The following is a 20,025-nucleotide window of genomic DNA, read 5'->3' on the forward strand; positions in this document are numbered from 1 at the left end:
GTTTCCCACTGATCCAAACACATGGACAATTGACCGGCAGTATCTTTGGGGAGAGGCTTTATTAATCACCCCTGTTTTGGAGCAGGGAAAAACTACAGTTAATGCATACTTCCCTACTGGAACGTGGTATGCCCCTGAATCGGTGCGTTGCTTTTTATACTGTGACAAAACATTCTAAAGATCTTATTTTTTGTCCCCTTTAAAATAGGTCTGTAATATCTGGTGTTTATCGTAAGAAGTACCCCAAATCCACCAAAGAAATCAGAAAAAAAACAGCACCAAAAGGCTTACTTGCAAATGATGGAGTTAAATCAATATATAAATACAGTAATGTAGTTTTTAGTGTAAAACTTTTTCAATTTAATAGAAAATGGAAAAGCACAAGTTGTCCACTGTGCTTGCAGATAAATAAGGGTAAATGAGCCCTTATATATCCTTTTAAAATGTACATTTCATGAAGGTAGGTTGTACAACTCTAAAGCATTCATATTTTCTGAAAACACATGTCTATCAAGTGTATTACAAAATATCATCAACTCCACTATGTTTCTAAAAAGTAAGAAATATGACTATTATAAACACACATTTGTATTTGAATTCCTAACAATAGGAATATCCTTCAAGGGATATTTCCTTCACGTTGTGCTAACATTATACTGACAATCCTGTTCAACGTTAATAAGCTTATATCCTAGTACAGGTATGGGATCCCTTATCCGGAAAACCCGTTATCCAGAAAGCTCCGAATTACAGAAAGCCTGTCTCCCGTAGACTCCATTTTAATCAAATAATTCAGAATTTTAAAACTGATTACCTTTTTCTCTGTAGTAATAAAACAGTACCTTGTACTTGATCCCAACTAAGATATAAATAATCCTTATTGGATGCAAAACAATCCTATTGGGTTTAATTAATGTTTTATTGATTTTTTAGTAGACTTAAGGTATGGAGATCCAAATTACAGAAAGACCCCTTATCCGGAATACCCTTGGTCCCGAGCATTCTGGATAATGGGTTCTATACCTGTATATCAATTCCCTAGCAATCAGTTATCTGCTCTACTTAATGCAAGGGAATAAAAGTCAATAGTGACATTTTAGAAATTATATAATATAACATAAAAAAGCACCTTTATAAACATTCTGCACATACAGATCCCCACTAAATACTACAGATTTATGTATATTTTTCTTTTTTTCACTGGATAACTCCAATCCATCACTTATAGTGAGGCTTTGAGTGCTGTTTTTTTATGCTGTTTTTTTGTGTTGATTAAATGGAATGTTTCCTGAAAGGCTTTAGAGCAGTATTTCTTATTTAAGATACTAATCAGTATGCTACCTAAGTGTGCCAGTTCCCTAGCTTTGCCATGACAGTGTCAAAAGGGAAGGTGAGCCAGTACCACAAAGTAAGCAGTGAAAGCCGTGTTAGTCGGTAGCAAAAATATTAAATAAAGAAACACAAATACAAAAGTATTGTAGAAATTATACCTATATGGGGTGAGGTTTCATGTCACACTATGTGACCTGACTGAATCCAGACCTCTGGACTTTTTACAGCCCATCCTAATAAATATTAAATCTATTTGTAACTTCCTAATTTATTGCTCATGAACACTTCTCTCTGATCTGACAGCATATATGTTGTGCCATTCTAGCTTTCATTTGTATTTTGCCTGACGAAGGGACCTTAGAGCTCCAAAAGCTTGCAATGTATCTTTATTGTTGGCCAATTTAGGTATCATTACTCCAATACTTTTGTATTTTTTATTTATTAAAGTAAGCAGTGGAAATTCAGGAAGAGCAGCAAGTCATAACAACTATATCAAGGCCAGTACCTTGTAATTGTTCAGTTGCTTATTAAATGGTTTATTAATGCTATTTGGCTTATTTAGTTTTATTTCATTACATATTGAGTTTTAACAACATCTTGTTAATGTGTTTTTTGTTTCTTTTAATAAACAAGGTTCAGGGACTGCAAGTACTGGACATTTCTCAGCTCACAGAAATGTGATGTTAATGTTAAAATACATTAATGTGTTAATGTATTTTTTTAAAAATACCTTCATTATTTGTCTGTTTAATGCCAAGGCCATGTGTATTGTGATTTTTCAGTCATGGGGGGGTTCAGAAAATGTTGTTAGTTAATCTTTTGTCCTGTAGTCATCAGACTGTTATCCTGGGTCAGGTCAGCTGTTTTTAGAAGCTCTTCTAGCAAACTGTGCACACTCGTTGCCTCAATATTATGAATATGTTCTAGATTCTAAAGGCTCAGAAAATATTACAATTAAGGATATCTGTCATTATGCGCATCATTGTTCCCATTTTCATTTTAATATTTGTAAATACAACCATAACTACAAGTGAAAACAATGGTGGCACAGTTTTTCAAAGAAGTTCAACACATGCAGGATGACATAAGGGGGGCGATTCCATTCATCTGGATGCCCTGAGGCAGCCTTTACGATGCCATGCAATCGCACTCTCTGCACTAGAAGAGCTGAAATTATTCATGGTTTAAAAAACTGAATTTCGGTTCTTAAAGTTACAAGAAGTGACTTTTTGCCTTCCCTGGTAACCTGCGGGGGGTGCTGCTGCTAAGGCAAGATCTTGCCTTATGGTAGCTGTGCCCTTGCAGGCATAACTTTAGCAGAGTAGTAATTGGTTTTTATTTATTTTTATTATATGTTTGCAATAGTACTGAAACTCTTTTCTATCTTGAATTACTATAAGGTCACTGACCTTAGTGACCAGGTATCAGAGTAAACCTTAAACTTTCTTGCCCTTTCCTATTCATCTTCAAGTCTACCAGTGTATCTTATATATGGGTACATAATGACACTGTGGTGTTGGTAGCTCCAGTGTTACCACAGTGGGTTGTATTACTATGCGTGACAGGCTTGCACCCAATGAATTAAATTACACTTTAAAAATGCAGTCTGGAAGTGACACAACCCATTTTAAAAATGCTAGACACACCTTGCACACCTTTCACCTTGCAAACTTGTGTCTGTTTCAATGCCTCTGTCGAAATTGCTGTGGATGCAGCTTGGATCGTGGCTGCAGTTACTCTGGAATTATTGGAAAACATGGCATTATGGGTAAAAAATAGGGATTTTCTTTATGTCTAAAATTGCACTTTGCACACTGGACTAGCATTTGTAAATGACCCCTAAACTATTGAAGGCCAAACAGATAAAATAAGTGGTCAGTTTTTGCATGTTATTCATATTATTGATGTATACACCCTTCTGTTGTACAGCACTGCAGAATGTTACTTTATAGATACATGTTGTCAATAATAATGTATTATAGACATATATCCTTTCAATGATTTTTATAAGTTGTCTGGTTTCACTGCAGGCAAAAAGAGGTAGAGCTCTGCAGGTGCAGCTTTTTGTGATTTAAATGTTTGTATGTTCTTTCTCCTACATAACCAATAACACCATGTATGTTTACATGTGTAGGGCACAGGAATTCAAAGTAAAGGCCAATGGCTTATGCTTCCCGCCCCACTAGACAAAATCAATGTTCACATAAGAGGAGGTTATATTTTGCCTGCACAGGTATGAAAATGAAGCAAAGGTATGACTATTTTATCTATGTATTTATGTCAGAAGGAGATTTAATTGCAGTGTAATTATGTACAGTGTATTATGTACAGTAAGTTGGAATAAATACACATAGGGTTTTCTAGATAACAAATGACAGGATCTTATTCTCTATTTCCTTTCATTGTCATATTTCCAAATAAAGGCAATTTCCCAGAGGCAGTGAGTTAAAAAAGAAGTCTTAAGCATATTGCCAAGAATTGAATTAACACTACAGAAAATACACTGAGCTGGAAATTATGCCCAGTTCTTCCAGGTTGTCTGTTTATCAGTTTTGTGCCTTCTAGCTAAGATGTGGGCGATGTAATGGCAGATAAAGGCAAAGCTAGTTGGACAACTTTTGTCAATGCTGAAGGCTTTGTTGCAATTTCTGTTGGATAGTCCTTTAATTCTGATCATTACATGAATTTTGCTGTGATGATTTGCAAATCTTTTAAAACCCTGCAGTATATTTAATTGAACATAGTACAGCTTATCAGATGTTGAAACTGACAAATATTGTTTTCTGAAAAAATTTATATAAATATACTTCTCTATAAATGTTTGGAAATTAGTAAAAATACACAGTAAAACAGTAACAAGAATTGTGCATAGTCCATCTGCAATAGTTTTTCGGCAGATACATTACATTAAAAGAGTTGTAAGGTATCATTCTGTGGAGCAGGAAAGAGTGATATTTCATTTTGTATGTATGAGGCTATACAGAAAGAGCTGTATGATTTTTTTATAGGTATCCCAAGGTAGCCAAATATCAGTATAAGAATCAATGGAGTCATCCAGGAGAGCTGTCAAATAATACATCAGTTGGACATGGTCAATCTTTTGAAAAAGTTGATATTGAGATTATTATGGGGTGAGCCAGTGGAACAATAACCCATCTCGCTGCTGCCAGCATTTGAGATAACTTTCTGTGGTTTAAAGTAACAGTAACATCCAAAAAACAAAGTGTTTTAAAAAAATTATAATACAATGCACTGTTTACCCGGAATTAGTAAAATTGGTGTGTTTGCTACAGACACACTTCTATAGGTTATATAATAAAGCTGCTGTGTAGCTGTGGAGAAAAGGCACAGGTTACATAGCAGATAACAGATAAGTTCTGCACAATACAATGGTGTTTTATCTGTTATCTGCTAAGTAACCTGTGCCTTTTCTCCTTTGAATGGCTGCCCCCATAGCTACCCAGCAGCTTAGTTTACTAAATTATAGTAATGTTTCTAAAGCAAATACACCAGTTGTACCAGTGCAGGGCAACAGTACATTATACTGTAATTACTTTTATACACTTTCATTTTTAAATGTTACTGTTCTTTTAAGTAAGCCTTGACGGGGTGCACATAGTAGGTCAACTTCAGGAGTAGGAGAAACTGTCCAGAGTTCCTGAAGTCCATTACTATAGGGCATGGCCACCAGGCATGTGAATAGGTGCCCTGTTCCTGGCAGCCTCAAAAACAGAAAGGGGAACATTCAAGGGAAACAACATGTTTTTGCTGAGGAGTTATGTACCAGCATAACACCTTGTATGCCTTTGGTTTTTTTCTAACATTTGGCAAGAGCTCTTGTATTGTGTTCAATATTTTTGAAAGTAAAATGTTCTTGCATTTTCGCCAGATCTGGGGTCTCCTTTGTGATATTTTTCCTTTCATTAGGTGCCAAATGTTTTAAATGGGTGGTTTGGACAGGTCTGAACTGCAGGCAGGCATTTTTTTAAATGTGCAATATAAAAAAGTAAATAAAAATATTGCAAATAATTTAGAAAAATGACATTAAAATTACAAAAAAAGGAGGCTAACATGAGTAAATAAAAGGTAAAATTATCCTAGCTGAACAAGAGATTATTGTAAAAGGCATTATAATTCAAATACAGACTAAGAGGATATCTCATTGGAAAGGTAGGTAAAACCCATGGTAGCCAAATGCTGCTATGTAAATCCAATTTATAATCCAGAAGAGCTGAAAATGCATTGATACATCTGAGTGTTTCTTTTACCATTGAGAGGGAAGGAGATAGCCAATGAAGGGCTATTACCCAGCATGTATCTGCGAGCATTTGGACAACGTTGTTCTGGAAGAAGGCTAGAATGAGGAAGTAGCAATAATGATAGCTGTAAGATGAGCTGGGATACTTCAGATCAAAGAGTGGAAGCAATAGAGCAATGCCACCATGTAAATAATCGCCTCTGTCTGGAACCCCTGAAGTTGGTGAGACACTTGGATTTATAGTATGTTTGCGGATAGCAGTTCATTACTTTGTAAGCAGATTCTTCAACTCCTACAATAAGAAAAACTTTTGTATAGATGACCAAATTTTCTCCCAGAATTTTAAATGAAGTGGAGATCCAAGATCTGTATCCCATGCTTTCATATAGCGATGGGAAATGTTTGGGGTTTCTGTTAGCTGGGAATAAATCTCAGATAAGATGTTCTTGGAATGGAAGGGATTATGGCAACAAAGTTCTTATGCTGAACCTTCTAATGTGGAGGCTGATGTGCGTGGGCTGAAAGTTAAAGAAATGTTCAATTTGTCTATATCTGAATATTTCGGAGTTAGGAATGGCATAGGATTCCTGTTGTAAGGCTAAGAACTTCAATCTGCAAGAAATCAGTAAATCATATAAAAATATAATCACCTTGTCGGGTTGTAGAGGTTTGAGGTATGTGGGACTTAGTTATGTTTCACAGATGCCCATGAGCTGGAGAGAGTGCAGACAACATGCAACTTATCTAAGATCCTTTCAAGTGATGTTGTGATGGCATATTCTGTTAATGCCTTTAAGGGCAGTGGCACACGTGGAGATTAGTTGCCCTGAGATAAATCTTCGTTACTGCGGGTGACTAATCTCCCCGCAGTGCAATTCCACCGGCAATTCCGCCGGTGGGATGGCATACGCGTTGCTTCGGTTTCCTGAAGTTGCCTGAAGTTTCCTTGAGAGGCAGCTTCAGACGAATTCGAGAAAACAAAGGGACGAGTATGCCATCCCACCAGTGATTTAAATTCTTGCCGGTGGGATGGCATGTCAAGGAGATTAGTCGTCCGCAATATCCAGGATATTAAATAAATAGGTAATGCTAGTGAGGGGATTGGTTAGAGTTAGGCTGATATCATCAGCCTACATGTTTTTGTTATGAACATGTCATTTAATCTTGTAGCCCAAAATAATGGTGTCCTGGCGAATTAACTGAACTAGAAGTTCTATGGCTAGGTGAAAAAGTGGCGATAGCTGACATCTTTGGCAGGTGCTTCTGGAGATAGGAATGTCGGATGTTTGGCACCCTAAGAACTTTATTCGGGTTATAGGATTTTTATACAGAACCTGTAGAGCATCTAAAAAGGGGCCTGTAATATATTTGGGAAGTATGTAAAACAGTTAAGGCCAGGACAGGGAATCAAATGCTTTTTGAATATCTAACGTGAGAATCAATAGAGAATTATTGGAGATATTAGCATCTGCAATAATGTTAATTAGCCTATGGACAGCATCTTAAGTTTACCTGCCCGGAACAAAGCCCAAATGATCTGGGTGGATCAGGCGATAAAGATATGTATTTAAGTGAGCAGCAAGAATTTTAGAAAATATACAAATATCAACATTAAGATCTAAAATGGGCCAGTAGTTCTGAACACACATTAAATCCTTATTAGGTTTAGGGTGAAGTGAAAGGTCTGCAGATAGCATATCTTGTGGTACAGCGGAACCTTAAAGCATTTCGTTACATAATTCATGCATATGAGAAAGTAGTAAATCCTTATTCTTCTAGAAAAACAGAGGAAACCTGTCAAGGCAGGACTATAAGTGCTTTTCAGCTGTCTGATAGCTATCTCTATTTCTTCAGTGGTTTCATCTTCATGGCTAGAGAAGGTCAGGTTTGTCTTTAAGAATTTATGCAGAGTTCGCTGTAAAGATTTGTTAGCTTTTCTCTATAAGATGGAAGTCAGGTCTTGATGGGCATTGTTTAAGGTGGCTAGGGTACTTGTATTAGGGGTGCGTTTATGTATTTGCTATAGGTTTGAAAACTGTTTTTCTAAATTGAAAATCTGTTTTAGGTATCCTTTTTATGTGAAGCAATGCTAATAAGGATGCCTCGTAAGGTAGCCTTTTGTGCTGCCCACAGTGTTGCCATTGATAAAGATTATCTTAGTTATCAACCCAAACATTTACATTTGGTAGGGGAATTAAGGCCCTTAACATTGTAGGAGACCATAATAATTTTCGTCCTCATGATATAACTAGTGGAAAATAGTGAAATTCTTGTCCTATATCAGCAACATATAAATAAAAGATATAACTATATTAAATATTTCTGAGTGAACTGCATAATTAAAGTAAAGATTGCCTCTCGGTTTAATCATATTTCTGAGGTTATTGGTGGATTAAGAAAGTCTTTGAACTGCAGGCTTTTTTCAGCAAGGACTTTAGCCAAGAAATTTCTAAAAATAAAAAGGTAAAGAAATAAAAATGTAAAAATAGGTTAATGTTGCAGCTTGCCTGGAGAAATTCCAGGAGAATCATGTGTTGAAGTCAATGGTACAACAAAGAAAGCAATGATTCGTAATAAGGTTGGAGAATGCCATTTTGAAAACATACCGAGATAAGAAGCCTTCTAGGTGAGGTGTGAAGAAAAAATGTGTAAAAAACATACCTAAATTTAAAAAAGCCTTGTGTGTGGAGAAAAAACGTTTGAAATAGAAAACGTGTATGGTCTTGGAGTCAACATGTAAACATGCAGAGGAATTTTTGAGATTGCAAAAAATCATCATGGCAATGTCTGTGAGTCAGGTTAATTTAGTTGTCTTAGGACAGTGATCTCCAAACAGTGGCTCGTGAGCAACATGTTGCTCTCCAACCCCTTGAATGTTGCTCCCATTGGCCTTAAAGGAAGTGCTTATTTTTGAATTCTTGACTTGGAGGTAAGTTTTTGTTGCATAAAAACCAGATTTACTGCCAAACAGACCCTCCTGTAGGCTGCCAGTCCACATAGGGGTTATCAAATAGCCCATAACAGTGCTTATTTGGTATCCCCAGGTACATGTTTTATGCTTGTTTTGCTCCCCAAGTCTTTTTATATTTGAATGTGGCTCAAGGGTAAAAAAAAAGGTTGGGGACTCCCTTTCTTAGGATGTTCTCCAAGCTTATGTATCCCCAAGATACATAAAGATGGAGCACCACTCAGGCCTATTGTCAGCAGCATCAATTCAGTGACTTACAGCATTGCAAAATACTTGGCCTACATCTTAGCCCCATTGGTAGGTAAAACAGTGCATCATATCCAAAATGCCAAAGAGTTTGTCACCAAGATTCAAGGAGTTAACCCTTTAAGTGCCACGTAGATTCTAGGTCCTGGGTACCAAAGTACCTAAGTGCCACAGGACGTAGAATCTACGAGGTTTACAAGTGCTGTGCTCGCTTTTAAAGCAGCACGGCGCTTGTAAACCCCCCACATCCCCCTAGGCAACGAGCATTGAAGGACATACTCACAGATCGGCTCCCTGATCCGCGCCGATCCGGTCCCCCAGCCAATGACAGCAGTGGGCACGCAATGATGATGTGTCCACTGCTGTCCCTTTAAATAGCGCCCCCCTTCCGTCGCCGCCTCCTCTCCTGCCTGAATGTGGACTGCTGGACCCCCCTGCTGCCTTCCTGCTGGATGGGGTCGCCCTGATCGCCTGCCTGCCATGGGTGAGCTGAGCTACAACTCTACACCACTGTTTATTTTGCTTATTTCTATCTAAACTGTCTACATTTTTTTTTTTAATATTTCTGCCTCTGTCTTTCTCATTATCACACTTTTGCACACATACACACTTACAGACAACTTTGCCAAGCACACACTTACACACACTTACACTTTTTTTTTTCTTTATTTCTTTTCTTTCTTTTTTTGCTTTCTTTGGCAGTCTTTTTTTTTTTAATTAAAACTTTATTTCTGATCTTGTTCTGTAATTATTTGATTTATTTGGTTGCATTTTTTTTGGCGTTTTCATAATTGATTCCTGTTTTTTAATAATTTTATTGCATTTTAACTTATCTATTGCTATTGGGAGCTGAATTTGCAGTGACGCTGGTGGATCCAGGGCTCTGACCACTGATTTCATTGCAATTATTGTTCTTTCATTGCTTTTAGTGGTTTTATTGCATTTTCGTGATTTGACTTTATTACATTTGCATTGTTCTTTATTGCGTGTTTAGTGCCCCAAAAAAGGTTACTTCTGCAGTGTCGTTGGTAGATCTTCTGTTGGTTTAGGTGATTTTATTGGATTTTACTGATTTTATTGTGTTTTCTTTGCATTGTTCTTTATTGCATGTTTAGTGCCCCAAAAAAGGTTGGTTTTTCAGTGACATTGGTGGATCCAGGGCTCTGACCACTGATTTCATTATTATTTCATTATTATTAACAATTATTGTTCTTTCATTGCTTTTAGTGGTTTTATTGCATTTTCCTTATTTGATTTGGCCACATCTTTATATGCACCCATACATATGGGGTATCGTTTTATTCAGGGGAACTTGCAGATTAATGTTTAATAAGATTTTGGTAGTTGCCATGGAGATTTTGGGGAGAAATCTGGGTTTGTATCTGGTTTTTCCTTGGTTTCTAACCAAAGCGCCGACTTCTGCAAGGGACTGCGGCCACAATTTTCTATTTAGAAAGAGAAGAGTGGTGTCTCTGAATAGCTGACGGTGTGCACGTTTTGGAAATATTTAGTTTGCGGGGGTTATTTCACAGGTATGGGGGTGTTTAGACTAAAAAACTGCAGGTAGAGCACATAGAGCGCAGCCCCCAAATGTTCAACTGAAATTGCCCTTATGCATTTCCCCTGTTTGGGGGCTTTGGTGGCCATGTCTTTATGTGCACCCATACATATGGGGTATCGTTTTTCAGGGGAACTTGCAGATTGATGTTTAATAAGATTTTGGTAGTTGCCATGGAGATTTTGGGGAGAAATCTAGGTTTGTATCTGGTTTTTCCTTGATTTCTGACCAAAGTGCTGGCAAGGGACTGCGGCCACAATTTTCCATGTAGAAAGAGAAGAATGGTGCCTCTGAATAGCTGAAGGTGTGCACTTTTTGGAAATATATAGTTTGTGGGGGTTATTTCACAGGTAGGGGGGTTAACACTGAAAAACTGCAGGTAGTGCACATAGAACACAGCCCCCAATTTTGTAATTGCTCTTATGCATTGTCCCTGCTTTGGGGTGTTTGGTGGCCACCTCTTTATGTGCACCCATACGTATGGGGCATCATTTTATTCGGGAGAAGTTTGTCTTTCAAATTTGCCTTGGTTCGAAAATCTTTCTGAATTTTTTTTTGCCAAATCCACATTTGATCTTGCGTCCAAGTTTACGTTTTAGAAAAAAAACAAAAATGCAAAAAAAAGCTCCAAATTTCACGATGCACTGACAAAAAGTATTTGGCTTTTGAGTGAAAACTAGATTGCACCTAGAAACCTGAAGGTCTGCAGTTTCTAAAAATACCAAACATGAGGGGATATTTTAGATGTACATATAAGTTATGCAACAGGAACACCAAAAGGAATAACCATCCTGAGACAGAGAGAAGGCGCAATATAGTCATCCCATATGTAGCAGGAGCAGGAGTTTTTGTAAAAATTATTTTTAAAGGCAAACTAAGCGCTGGCAAACTTTCTTTCTCTTTGTGTATAATTAATGGCTTTTTATCGTTTATAGCAGCTGGTCAACTCCAGATTGTGGGTTAGACCGAGTGCTGGCACAATAGTGTGTTTCTAGCAGCTGGTCAACACTACAGCGTGGGTTAGACCGAGCGCTGGCGATTTCTTTCTGTGTCATATGTAGCAGGAGTGTCTGAGAATCTTCAACAAACACCACATCCCTTTGTTTTTCAAACCTAGCAACACACTGAGACAAAAACTTGTACACCCAAAGGATCCAACACCAAAGGAAAAACAAAGCAATGTTGTATACGCAGTCCAGTGTAGCGAGGAGTGCACAGACCTTTACATTGGTGAGACAAAGCAACTGCTCTCCAAGCGAATGGCTCAGCTGTATTTCTACACCTAAAAGCCAAGGGACACTCCTTTGAAAATAGCAACGTCCAAATTTTGGACAAAGAAGACCGCTTGTTTGAAAGAGGTGTAAAAGAGGCCATTCCTGTTAAAGTGGAGAAACCATCCCTAAACAGAGGCGGGGGACTTCCACACCATCTGCTACATACAATGCTGTTCTAACATCTGTACCCCAGCAGTTTCAGAACTCTTACCACATCCATTCATGCAACTCTAACAAGTAACACCTATTTTGAAGAATTACATGATACTTTGGTAATCCTTTTAACTCCACAGAATTCACACCTCTGTGAGTTTCAGATGTCACCTCTCTGAAGAGTTACAAAGTGCCATTGTGATTGGATTAGTGGAAGAGTAAATATGCTGAGGACTTCCCTTACCAGTCAGTTACACTGAAGAAGCTGCTCGGATGAGTAGTGAAACGTCTTCAATGATTACCTAACAAGTCTAGTTGCTTTAGATTTATTTATACTAGATATGTGTCTGGTGTACACCAGAAGGCTGTGGATGTCCCTGTGATGGCGGCAGTGGGCATCTCTGCTGCTGCCCCACTAGACCACCAGGTAATCTTACAAGATGTAACTGCATACTGCAGGGATTCCATTGGAAGTTGCAAAGCTGCGTGAGCTGAGAGCAAGTCATTGTGTTTTTGTTTCTAATGTATCTAAATTCTGATTGGAAGGAAACCGTAATTTTATGTAGAAAAGTTTTCAGGCTGGCATCTAAGTCTGCTTTTTTTAAGTTTGGCAGTTGCGATCTGTCTGAGGTGACTGCATGACTCTTAGTAGGCAAATTGTCACCATCTTGAGGTTTGTTGGATTTGGGTGGGTGCCGCTTGAAATAGCTACCAATCTCTGCGATGGTTGCTGTTTGGAGCTTGCCATTTCTGCGGTTCTCTGGGATTAGCCAAGGGAGCATTCGTTTGCAGTGTCATATGAAAGTTCAGATTTGGACCCAAAGCAGATAAAAACACCAAGACGACCCTGGAGCTCCTAAACTTTGCTCCTGCTTCGCATGGCACCAAATTCCACCCCCTGGCAGGCAATTTTTTCTCCTGGACTCTCTTACTATGAAGCTGTCTTGTAACACAGGCAGACTGTGTTTTGGCATTGTCTTGGTGAAATAAGCAAGGCCTTCTCTGAAAAGGACATCATCTGGATGGCAGCATATGTTTCTCTAAAACCTATGTCATTCAGCATTAATGGTGACTTCTAAAAATGTGTAAGTTACCCATACCCTGTGCACTGATGCAGTATTTTCCACTAAAGTATCATGCTGGTTTTTAATGCAGTGCTCTCAGATGGCCTAATATTAACATTGCCATCCAATATTGGCTTTCAGCCTTGTATCCTGCATACAGAGATTTCTCTGATTTCTAAATCTTTTAATGATACTATGTTATCTAAATCAATGCAATATTTGTCGATGCAGTGCTTGACATGGTGGTGTACCCCTCCCCATTTTTACTTATAAAAGACCCAGCCTCTCTGGGTCGTTACTGACCTGTTGTTAGTTTTTTTTAGCATTACACAACTTTTCCAGTATTTTGTTGCCTGTTCCAACTTTTTGGAAAGATACTGCTGGCATCAAATTAAAAATGAACATTTATTTGTCAGTTACAACATTTAATATGTTGTCTATGTACTATTTGTAATTAAATATAGGGCTTAAATGATTCTTTTTTTTTTTATATTTTACACAATGTCCCACATTTTTGCAAACAGGCTTGAACTATAGCTGTGACATGTACCCTAGGTACAAATCTAGGGCAGTCTTACTGGATCTTAGAACAATCAGACAAACCGAAGATGTGCTTATATGATAAATACCCACTCCAACAAATTGATAAACTAGATTCTTTGTAGGATTAGAGCACCCCTTCTGATTAGATAATCAGACTGGCAGGACCCCAGAAGAGGGCACTCCAATCCTACAAAGAATCAAGTTACTGAACCTTACCAAGGGCCAAAACCTAATGCTTTGTTTTATATACTATTCTGGTGCTTGCCCATGTAACATGAAGATGAGCAGGGCCAGGTTAGAAATCTCATGACAATTTACAGAGAGAGGGACAGGAAGGTTTTTAAGTCCACAGCTGTATTAGAGTTTTAGGCAAAATAAAGTTCACACATAAGGGCAATTACACATGTTGCTACTTGTTGCCAGCATTTTGTCACTGCTACAAAACACCAGCAAATACCATTGCGTAATTAAGAGATTTGATTGTTGTAGCAGAGATAATTCTCAGTTTTGTTTGTGGCATGGTATTATCTGCTGTTCTGTAGCTGCAGCAAAACACTGGCGACAAGTACCGCCGTGTGTCATTGCCCTAAATCTGCACCAGGTAAAGACCAGTTACATTTTAATGCACACTTCTTCCTTAGAAGACTGAAACTTATTTTTCATTAATAAAGTATAGTATTAATATAGTATAGTAATGTAGTATTTTTCATTAATATAATAATTCAAATGTTGTTCTCACCAGGTGCCTGGTATGAACACAGAGGAGTCTCGCAAGAACAAACTGCTGCTAGTGGTGGCACTAACCCCTGATGGGGTTGCCCGTGGTGACTTGTTCTGGGATGACGGTGTTAGCTTGGGAACATTTGAGAGGCAGGACTACACTCATGTTGTCTTCCTAGCTGCAAATGTAAATTTGATGTCCATTACAATTCAGACTGTCCTAACCAATTAATATAAAGGACTGTTCTGTTTGTTTTATTATCTGACACTTGTTTTTGTGTCTCAGAATATCCTTCTTAACGAGCTAATCCGTGTGAACAGTCAGGCAGATGGTTTAAAGCTGGGAATGGTGAATGTTTATGGTGTACCCAGTCCCCCTAAAAAGGTTCTGATAAACGGCATTGCAAGTGAAGATTACTCTTACACCTTGGATACTAAGGTACTTCCAGAATTCTTTTATAATTGTTTTACTTTGCATGTTACTGTACATTTATTTTATGAGCATTGACAATTACTCCATAGCTGTGCTTTCAACTCCTGTTGCTTTATGTACTTGTCTGCTATGATGCAATATACTGTACCACGACTTGAGACACTAAATAACTGCTGTCTAATTGTCATCAGATAACCATGTTGTGTGCTTAAAGTTACTACAATGTGGCTGATTCTCAGCCTGCTTATAAATGGCCCAGAATCAGCTGAACTGCTGGCCTCCACTGACTCCTGTGTCTGCAACGAGAGGCACTGCGTCAAGCTTGGGTGCCGACACACACAGTTAATTTTTGGCATGGAAGTGTATACACGCCCAGCCTTGTAACATAATAGCATAGTTGCTACTAGTAAATAAAGCATTAGAGATTATGTGATCCCCTTATATACTGTATTTATACATAGTTAGCATATCACCCCTTAAACTCCTCTTCTCCAGTGTAAACATCCCTAACTTGGCCAGTCTTTCTTCAACTAAGACTTTCCATGCCCTTTACCAGCTTATCCAGAAAAGTGTGAAGGGAGCGCATATATAAAATGAAACAAAACAACTGATAGTGTAATAACGTTTTAAACCTTTGTTCAGCTAACAAAGCCAATCACCTTATTGTGAATAATAAATATTAATATATCCACCAGTGTGCAATAACTCTAAAGGCTCACCGGAAGGCGATGAAATCAAGCTCTACAGCGGGAGATCAAGGTTAGATGTAGGCGAATCCACAGTTCAAACAGAAAGAGGAAAAAACGCCAAATAGTGTAACATCGTTTAATGTAAAATTTCTGCTAAAAATAAAACTACTTACAAAATGTAGAAGTAAGCAGGCGAAATAAAACTCAACGCGTTTCGCGCACCGCGGTGCGCTTCTACTCCTGATGAAGCGCACCGCCTGATGAAGCATCACAGCCATTACAGCACTTCACTGGAACTTTATTTTGAGCGCTGAGGATTTGGGTATTGTATATACCTTTGTGCACCTTTACCAGCTTAGTTGCCCTTCTCTGGACCCTCTCTAACTCAGTAATATCCTGTTTGAGCACTGGAGACCAAAACTGCACTGCATATTCTAGATAGGGCCTTACCAGTGCACTGTAAAGGGGTAAAAATAACCCCCTCCTCCCACGAATCTATGCCCCTTTTAATACAGCTCAAAACCTTGTTTGCCCTTGCAGCTGCTGGGTGGCATTGCTTGCTACAGACACATTTATTATCCACAGGGACTCCATAGTCCTTCCCCATTATGGATTTGCCAAGTGCAGTACCATTTAGGGTATAAGTGACTTGTGGAACCCTTTCTTAGCACACCCTTGTATAAGTGGATTACACATTAAGTCTTTTCTTGCTAACAGCAGACCCCAAGAACTTTTTGCATATGAAAGATACTGGGAACTGGGATTTACAGCACAGTGCCTCCACGTAGTGGACATGGACGAGCACACCTCATGGCAATTCCACTAGGAAAATAATCACAAGGCTTGTGTAACAATTTAGAAAAATACAATAACTGTAAAATACAAACGATATAACCCTGTTTTGGGAAACCCATAGTTTTAACCAACTTCCCAGTTCGGTCCCTTCCCCAAGAGCTTTTTAGTTTCCCCAGGTAGTGTTACCTGCCCCAAAGTACCACCACTCCCTTTGGATAGACAGTTGCTCCCACATAGCAGGCACTCGATCAACACCTGACCTCACACAGGAGACTCACCCAGAGGTAAAGGCATCCAACAGCAGCTATGCAGATTTCTCTTTATAGGCTGGAGCTCGAAATGCTAAGCAGAGCACCCCCAGCTATTTACACTCTCACTGCTCTCCAGGTCTCTCTCTCTCTCTCTCTCTGTGGCTGGCGCTGCAGCACGGGCCCTTTTACAGCCTGCTGGCCCCACCCATGATTTTGGCTCCAAAGCCAGGTACTCCCTGGATCCTCCCTTTCACCCAGAAGAAAAAGTTTGCTGATCCCCTACATTTGCATATTTTTACAGATGCATGACCACATAAAATCGCAAATGCCACCAGATTGCTAGTTTCCACAAAAAGAATAGCCGGGACAACTCAAAACGCCACCAAAACAAAGTTAAGAATATTTAGTTTATATAAATAGCAATCCAACATTTTTTATTTATACACAATCATACCTCACAGGGCACTTAATCATAGGCTAAATTCAAATACAAAACACACACTATTTTCAAAGGGTAAGAGCCAATCACATTCTTTAAAGACTAAACCAATCAGAACTAGAATAAATTCAACTGATTGGTGAGTTTGAAACAAAGGTTCCTATTGGTTACAATAGATAATTGTGTAAGTGTATTCCAATATGTATCATAGCTGCAAACACTATTAGTGTTTGTGATTGGTTTCCCATTTTTATTCCTTGAAATTCTTTCTCTAGTAATATAATTTTAATGGTTACAGGTACGTAAGTAGAAAAACTAAAACCCTAGGTAATAGATTGTCTCTGAGCTTCATTTAATCCCAAAAGGCAAATAAAACCTGGTTATTAACCTGTAATTATGTCAATAAAACAAAATCATTTACTTCTACTATCACAAGCAAGATATGTGAAATAAGACATTATATCAACTGTAACACTAAATATGTTATTTATTTGTTAATATGTGGGATCCCTTATCTGGAAACGCATTATCCAGAAAGTTCAAGACTCCATTACAAGCAAATAATTCTAATTTTTAAAAATTTAAAAATGATTTCCTTTTTCTCTAATAATAAAACAGAACAGTACATTAACAGTACATGATCCCAACTAACATATAATTAATCCTTATGGGAGGCAAAACAAGCCTATTGGGTTTATTTAATATTTAAGTGAATTTCAGCAGACTTAGGTTATGGAGATCCAAATTATGGAAAGATCCCTTATCTGGAAAACCCTAGGTCCCGAGCATTCTGGATAACAGGTCCCATACCTGTACATAGGGCAAACTAGCCGAAAATTAAAAGAGAGAGAATTAGACAACACATTTTTAATATTGTGGATACCGAGTGTAATACAACCAGACATTTCCGTGAATGTACAAATGGGTCCTTATCCTATCTTAACAGTTATGGGAATAGATAGGGTAATCCCAAGCCAGAGAGGAGGTGATATTATTAATAAATTTATTGAAAGAGAAACCAGATTTTTTTATTTGGGTACAAGGCAACCTGATGGATTAGATTTTTGAGTATGATGTTATGTATAATATGTATCACAACTGATTACCAAATGTTTTTATAGCAGTTTCGAGATAACTGTATATGGATATATTTGGAATACGCTTACACAGTTATCTATTGTAACCAATAGGAGCCAATCAGTTGAACTTATTCTAGTTCTGATTGGTTTAGTGTTTCAAGAATATGATTGGCTGTTACCCTTTTAAAATAGTGTGTATTTTGTGTTTGAATTTAGCCTATGATTAAGTGCCCTGTCCGGCACAAAATGTGTAAGGTTATTTATGTATAATTGTGTATAAATAATACATTTTGGAATGCTAAACTTTGTTTTGGTGGTGATCTGTAGTTGTGCCAGCCGTCATTTTGGTGAAATTTGCCCTAAGTTGGCTCCTAATGCTGAAGGTCTGGGGCTTGAGCACCTGGACCCACCATATTAAGGGGTAAGCTGTTAACAGATGTTAATATAACTGTTTTTTATGAAATTCAGATTGCTAGTTTGTCAAGATCCTGCTGCAATGATGCCACATCCTGGATGAAATTAATTGGGCTGCAAAGTTTTGTGTCTCATTTGCAAACACTGATACATTACCTATAATACCCTTCTCATAGTCATTAATTTATAAGTTAAAAGCAGACCCAGTACAGAACCCTGAGGGACCCCACTGAGAACCTTACTCTAAGTAGAGAATGTACCATTAACAACCATCCTTTGTACCTGATCTTGTTGACCGTTTCCTATCCATGTGCAAACGACTTCACTAGGACAAACAGACCTTCATTTAGAATGCTTTAGCAAAATCCAAATAGAGTGCATCTACTGCACCCCCACTGTATAATTTTTTATTAACCTCATCAGAAAAAGCAATCAAATTGGTCTAACATGATCTGTTGTTCATAAAGCCATGCTGATTACTGCTCATAATGCCATTCTCCAGAACATAATTGTGTATGAGATCCCTTAATAAGCCTTCAAATAACTTGAGCACCATGGATGTCAAATTTACTGGCCTATAATTGCCAGGCTGAGATCGTAATCCCTTTTTAAATATAGAAATGACATTTGCTTTCCTCTAATCCATAGATACCATACCTGATGAAAGCGAGTCTGAGAATATCAGAAACAGAGGCCATTGTAATACTGAACCTAGCTCTCTCAGTCAGCTCTCTCCATCTGGCCCTGGTGCCTTGTTCACATTAATTCTGAGTAAACCTTTACACACCACTGATTAGAACGAGCTAAGCCAACATTGCAACTTTTGGCTCTGGCTCCTCTTCTATATAAACTGAAGAAAAGAACTGGTTTAGCACATTTGCCTTTTCTCTATTCATTGTAACCGTATTGTTACCATAATTCAATGTGGCCATACCCTCCAACTGCATGTTTTTACTATTACTATACTTTAAAAACTTTTGGGGGTTAGTTTTAGTCTCTGCTGCAATGCGCTCCTCATTTTCTATATTTGTATGACAGTCGCCTCATAACTATTAATTTACTGACTTCCAAAATCCAAACTAATGTACCCATTGTCTAAACATCCCCCCACTCTCGCTATAATTATATTTATCAATTTTATTTTTTTTTCTGGGGCTTTTTATTTTGCCCAAAATTACTATTTAGATTATTGTGTTGTGCCATGTAGAAAAATACTTTTAACATGCTCTTTATAAATTATGTTTTCTTACAGGTGCTGATTATAAAGAGTCTTTCTTTGCCTATAGGACAACAGTTTGTGATCACTTGGACTTTATAGGTGAATCTGCAATTTACATAGTTGGATGGCTAGAGTTTTATTATAAGGGATAATTAGGACACCATATAATTTTGTTTGCATTTGTTTCTTGTAGGACTGGATTGCTGCTTGTATGCCTACTTTGGAATATTCTGCACTGTGTCATTTGGTTAATTTACTAAAGATTAAATTTAAAAAGTCCAACTACATGTATATTTGCTTTGCCATGAATCATTATTTTGTCATCATCATTTTGCACATGTGGTTAGGTGTTTACTATTTAAAAAATGAATTCTGATTTTCCTTTAAGGCTTCTGTACTGTTTTCTTAGTATAATTATTGCACATGTTACATGAAAACATTAAGGTAATTTATTATTTGTATTAATATGGAGACAAGAGGGCATGCATCATTTTACAAAACATAAAAACATACATGGGTACTGTTAACCCAAATATGAAATAAAGAAATAGATAAAGTAAGTGTTAAGAAATTCAACACACTGTAAGAAA

General features: G+C 37.8%; 1 protein-coding gene across 2 annotated transcripts in view; it reads left to right on the forward strand.

Annotated features, from left to right (window-relative positions):
- The window catches only part of gaa (glucosidase, alpha; acid), a 76,765-nt gene extending 56,943 nt beyond the window's left edge, over window positions 1-19,822 (forward strand). For both annotated transcript variants that reach the window (XM_031894381.1, XM_002932515.5), the window contains exons 16-21: window positions 1-142; window positions 3,467-3,565; window positions 14,139-14,303; window positions 14,403-14,555; window positions 19,469-19,534; window positions 19,629-19,822. In XM_031894381.1, the coding sequence (XP_031750241.1) occupies window positions 1-142; window positions 3,467-3,565; window positions 14,139-14,303; window positions 14,403-14,555; window positions 19,469-19,534 (625 nt within the window). In that variant the 3' untranslated portion in view covers window positions 19,629-19,822. The remainder of the gene's footprint in view (window positions 143-3,466; window positions 3,566-14,138; window positions 14,304-14,402; window positions 14,556-19,468; window positions 19,535-19,628) is intronic.
- Window positions 19,823-20,025: the final 203 nt, after the last annotated feature.

This window comes from Xenopus tropicalis, chromosome 10, assembly GCF_000004195.4.
Source record: "Xenopus tropicalis strain Nigerian chromosome 10, UCB_Xtro_10.0, whole genome shotgun sequence".
Taxonomy (NCBI): Eukaryota; Metazoa; Chordata; class Amphibia; order Anura; family Pipidae; genus Xenopus; species Xenopus tropicalis.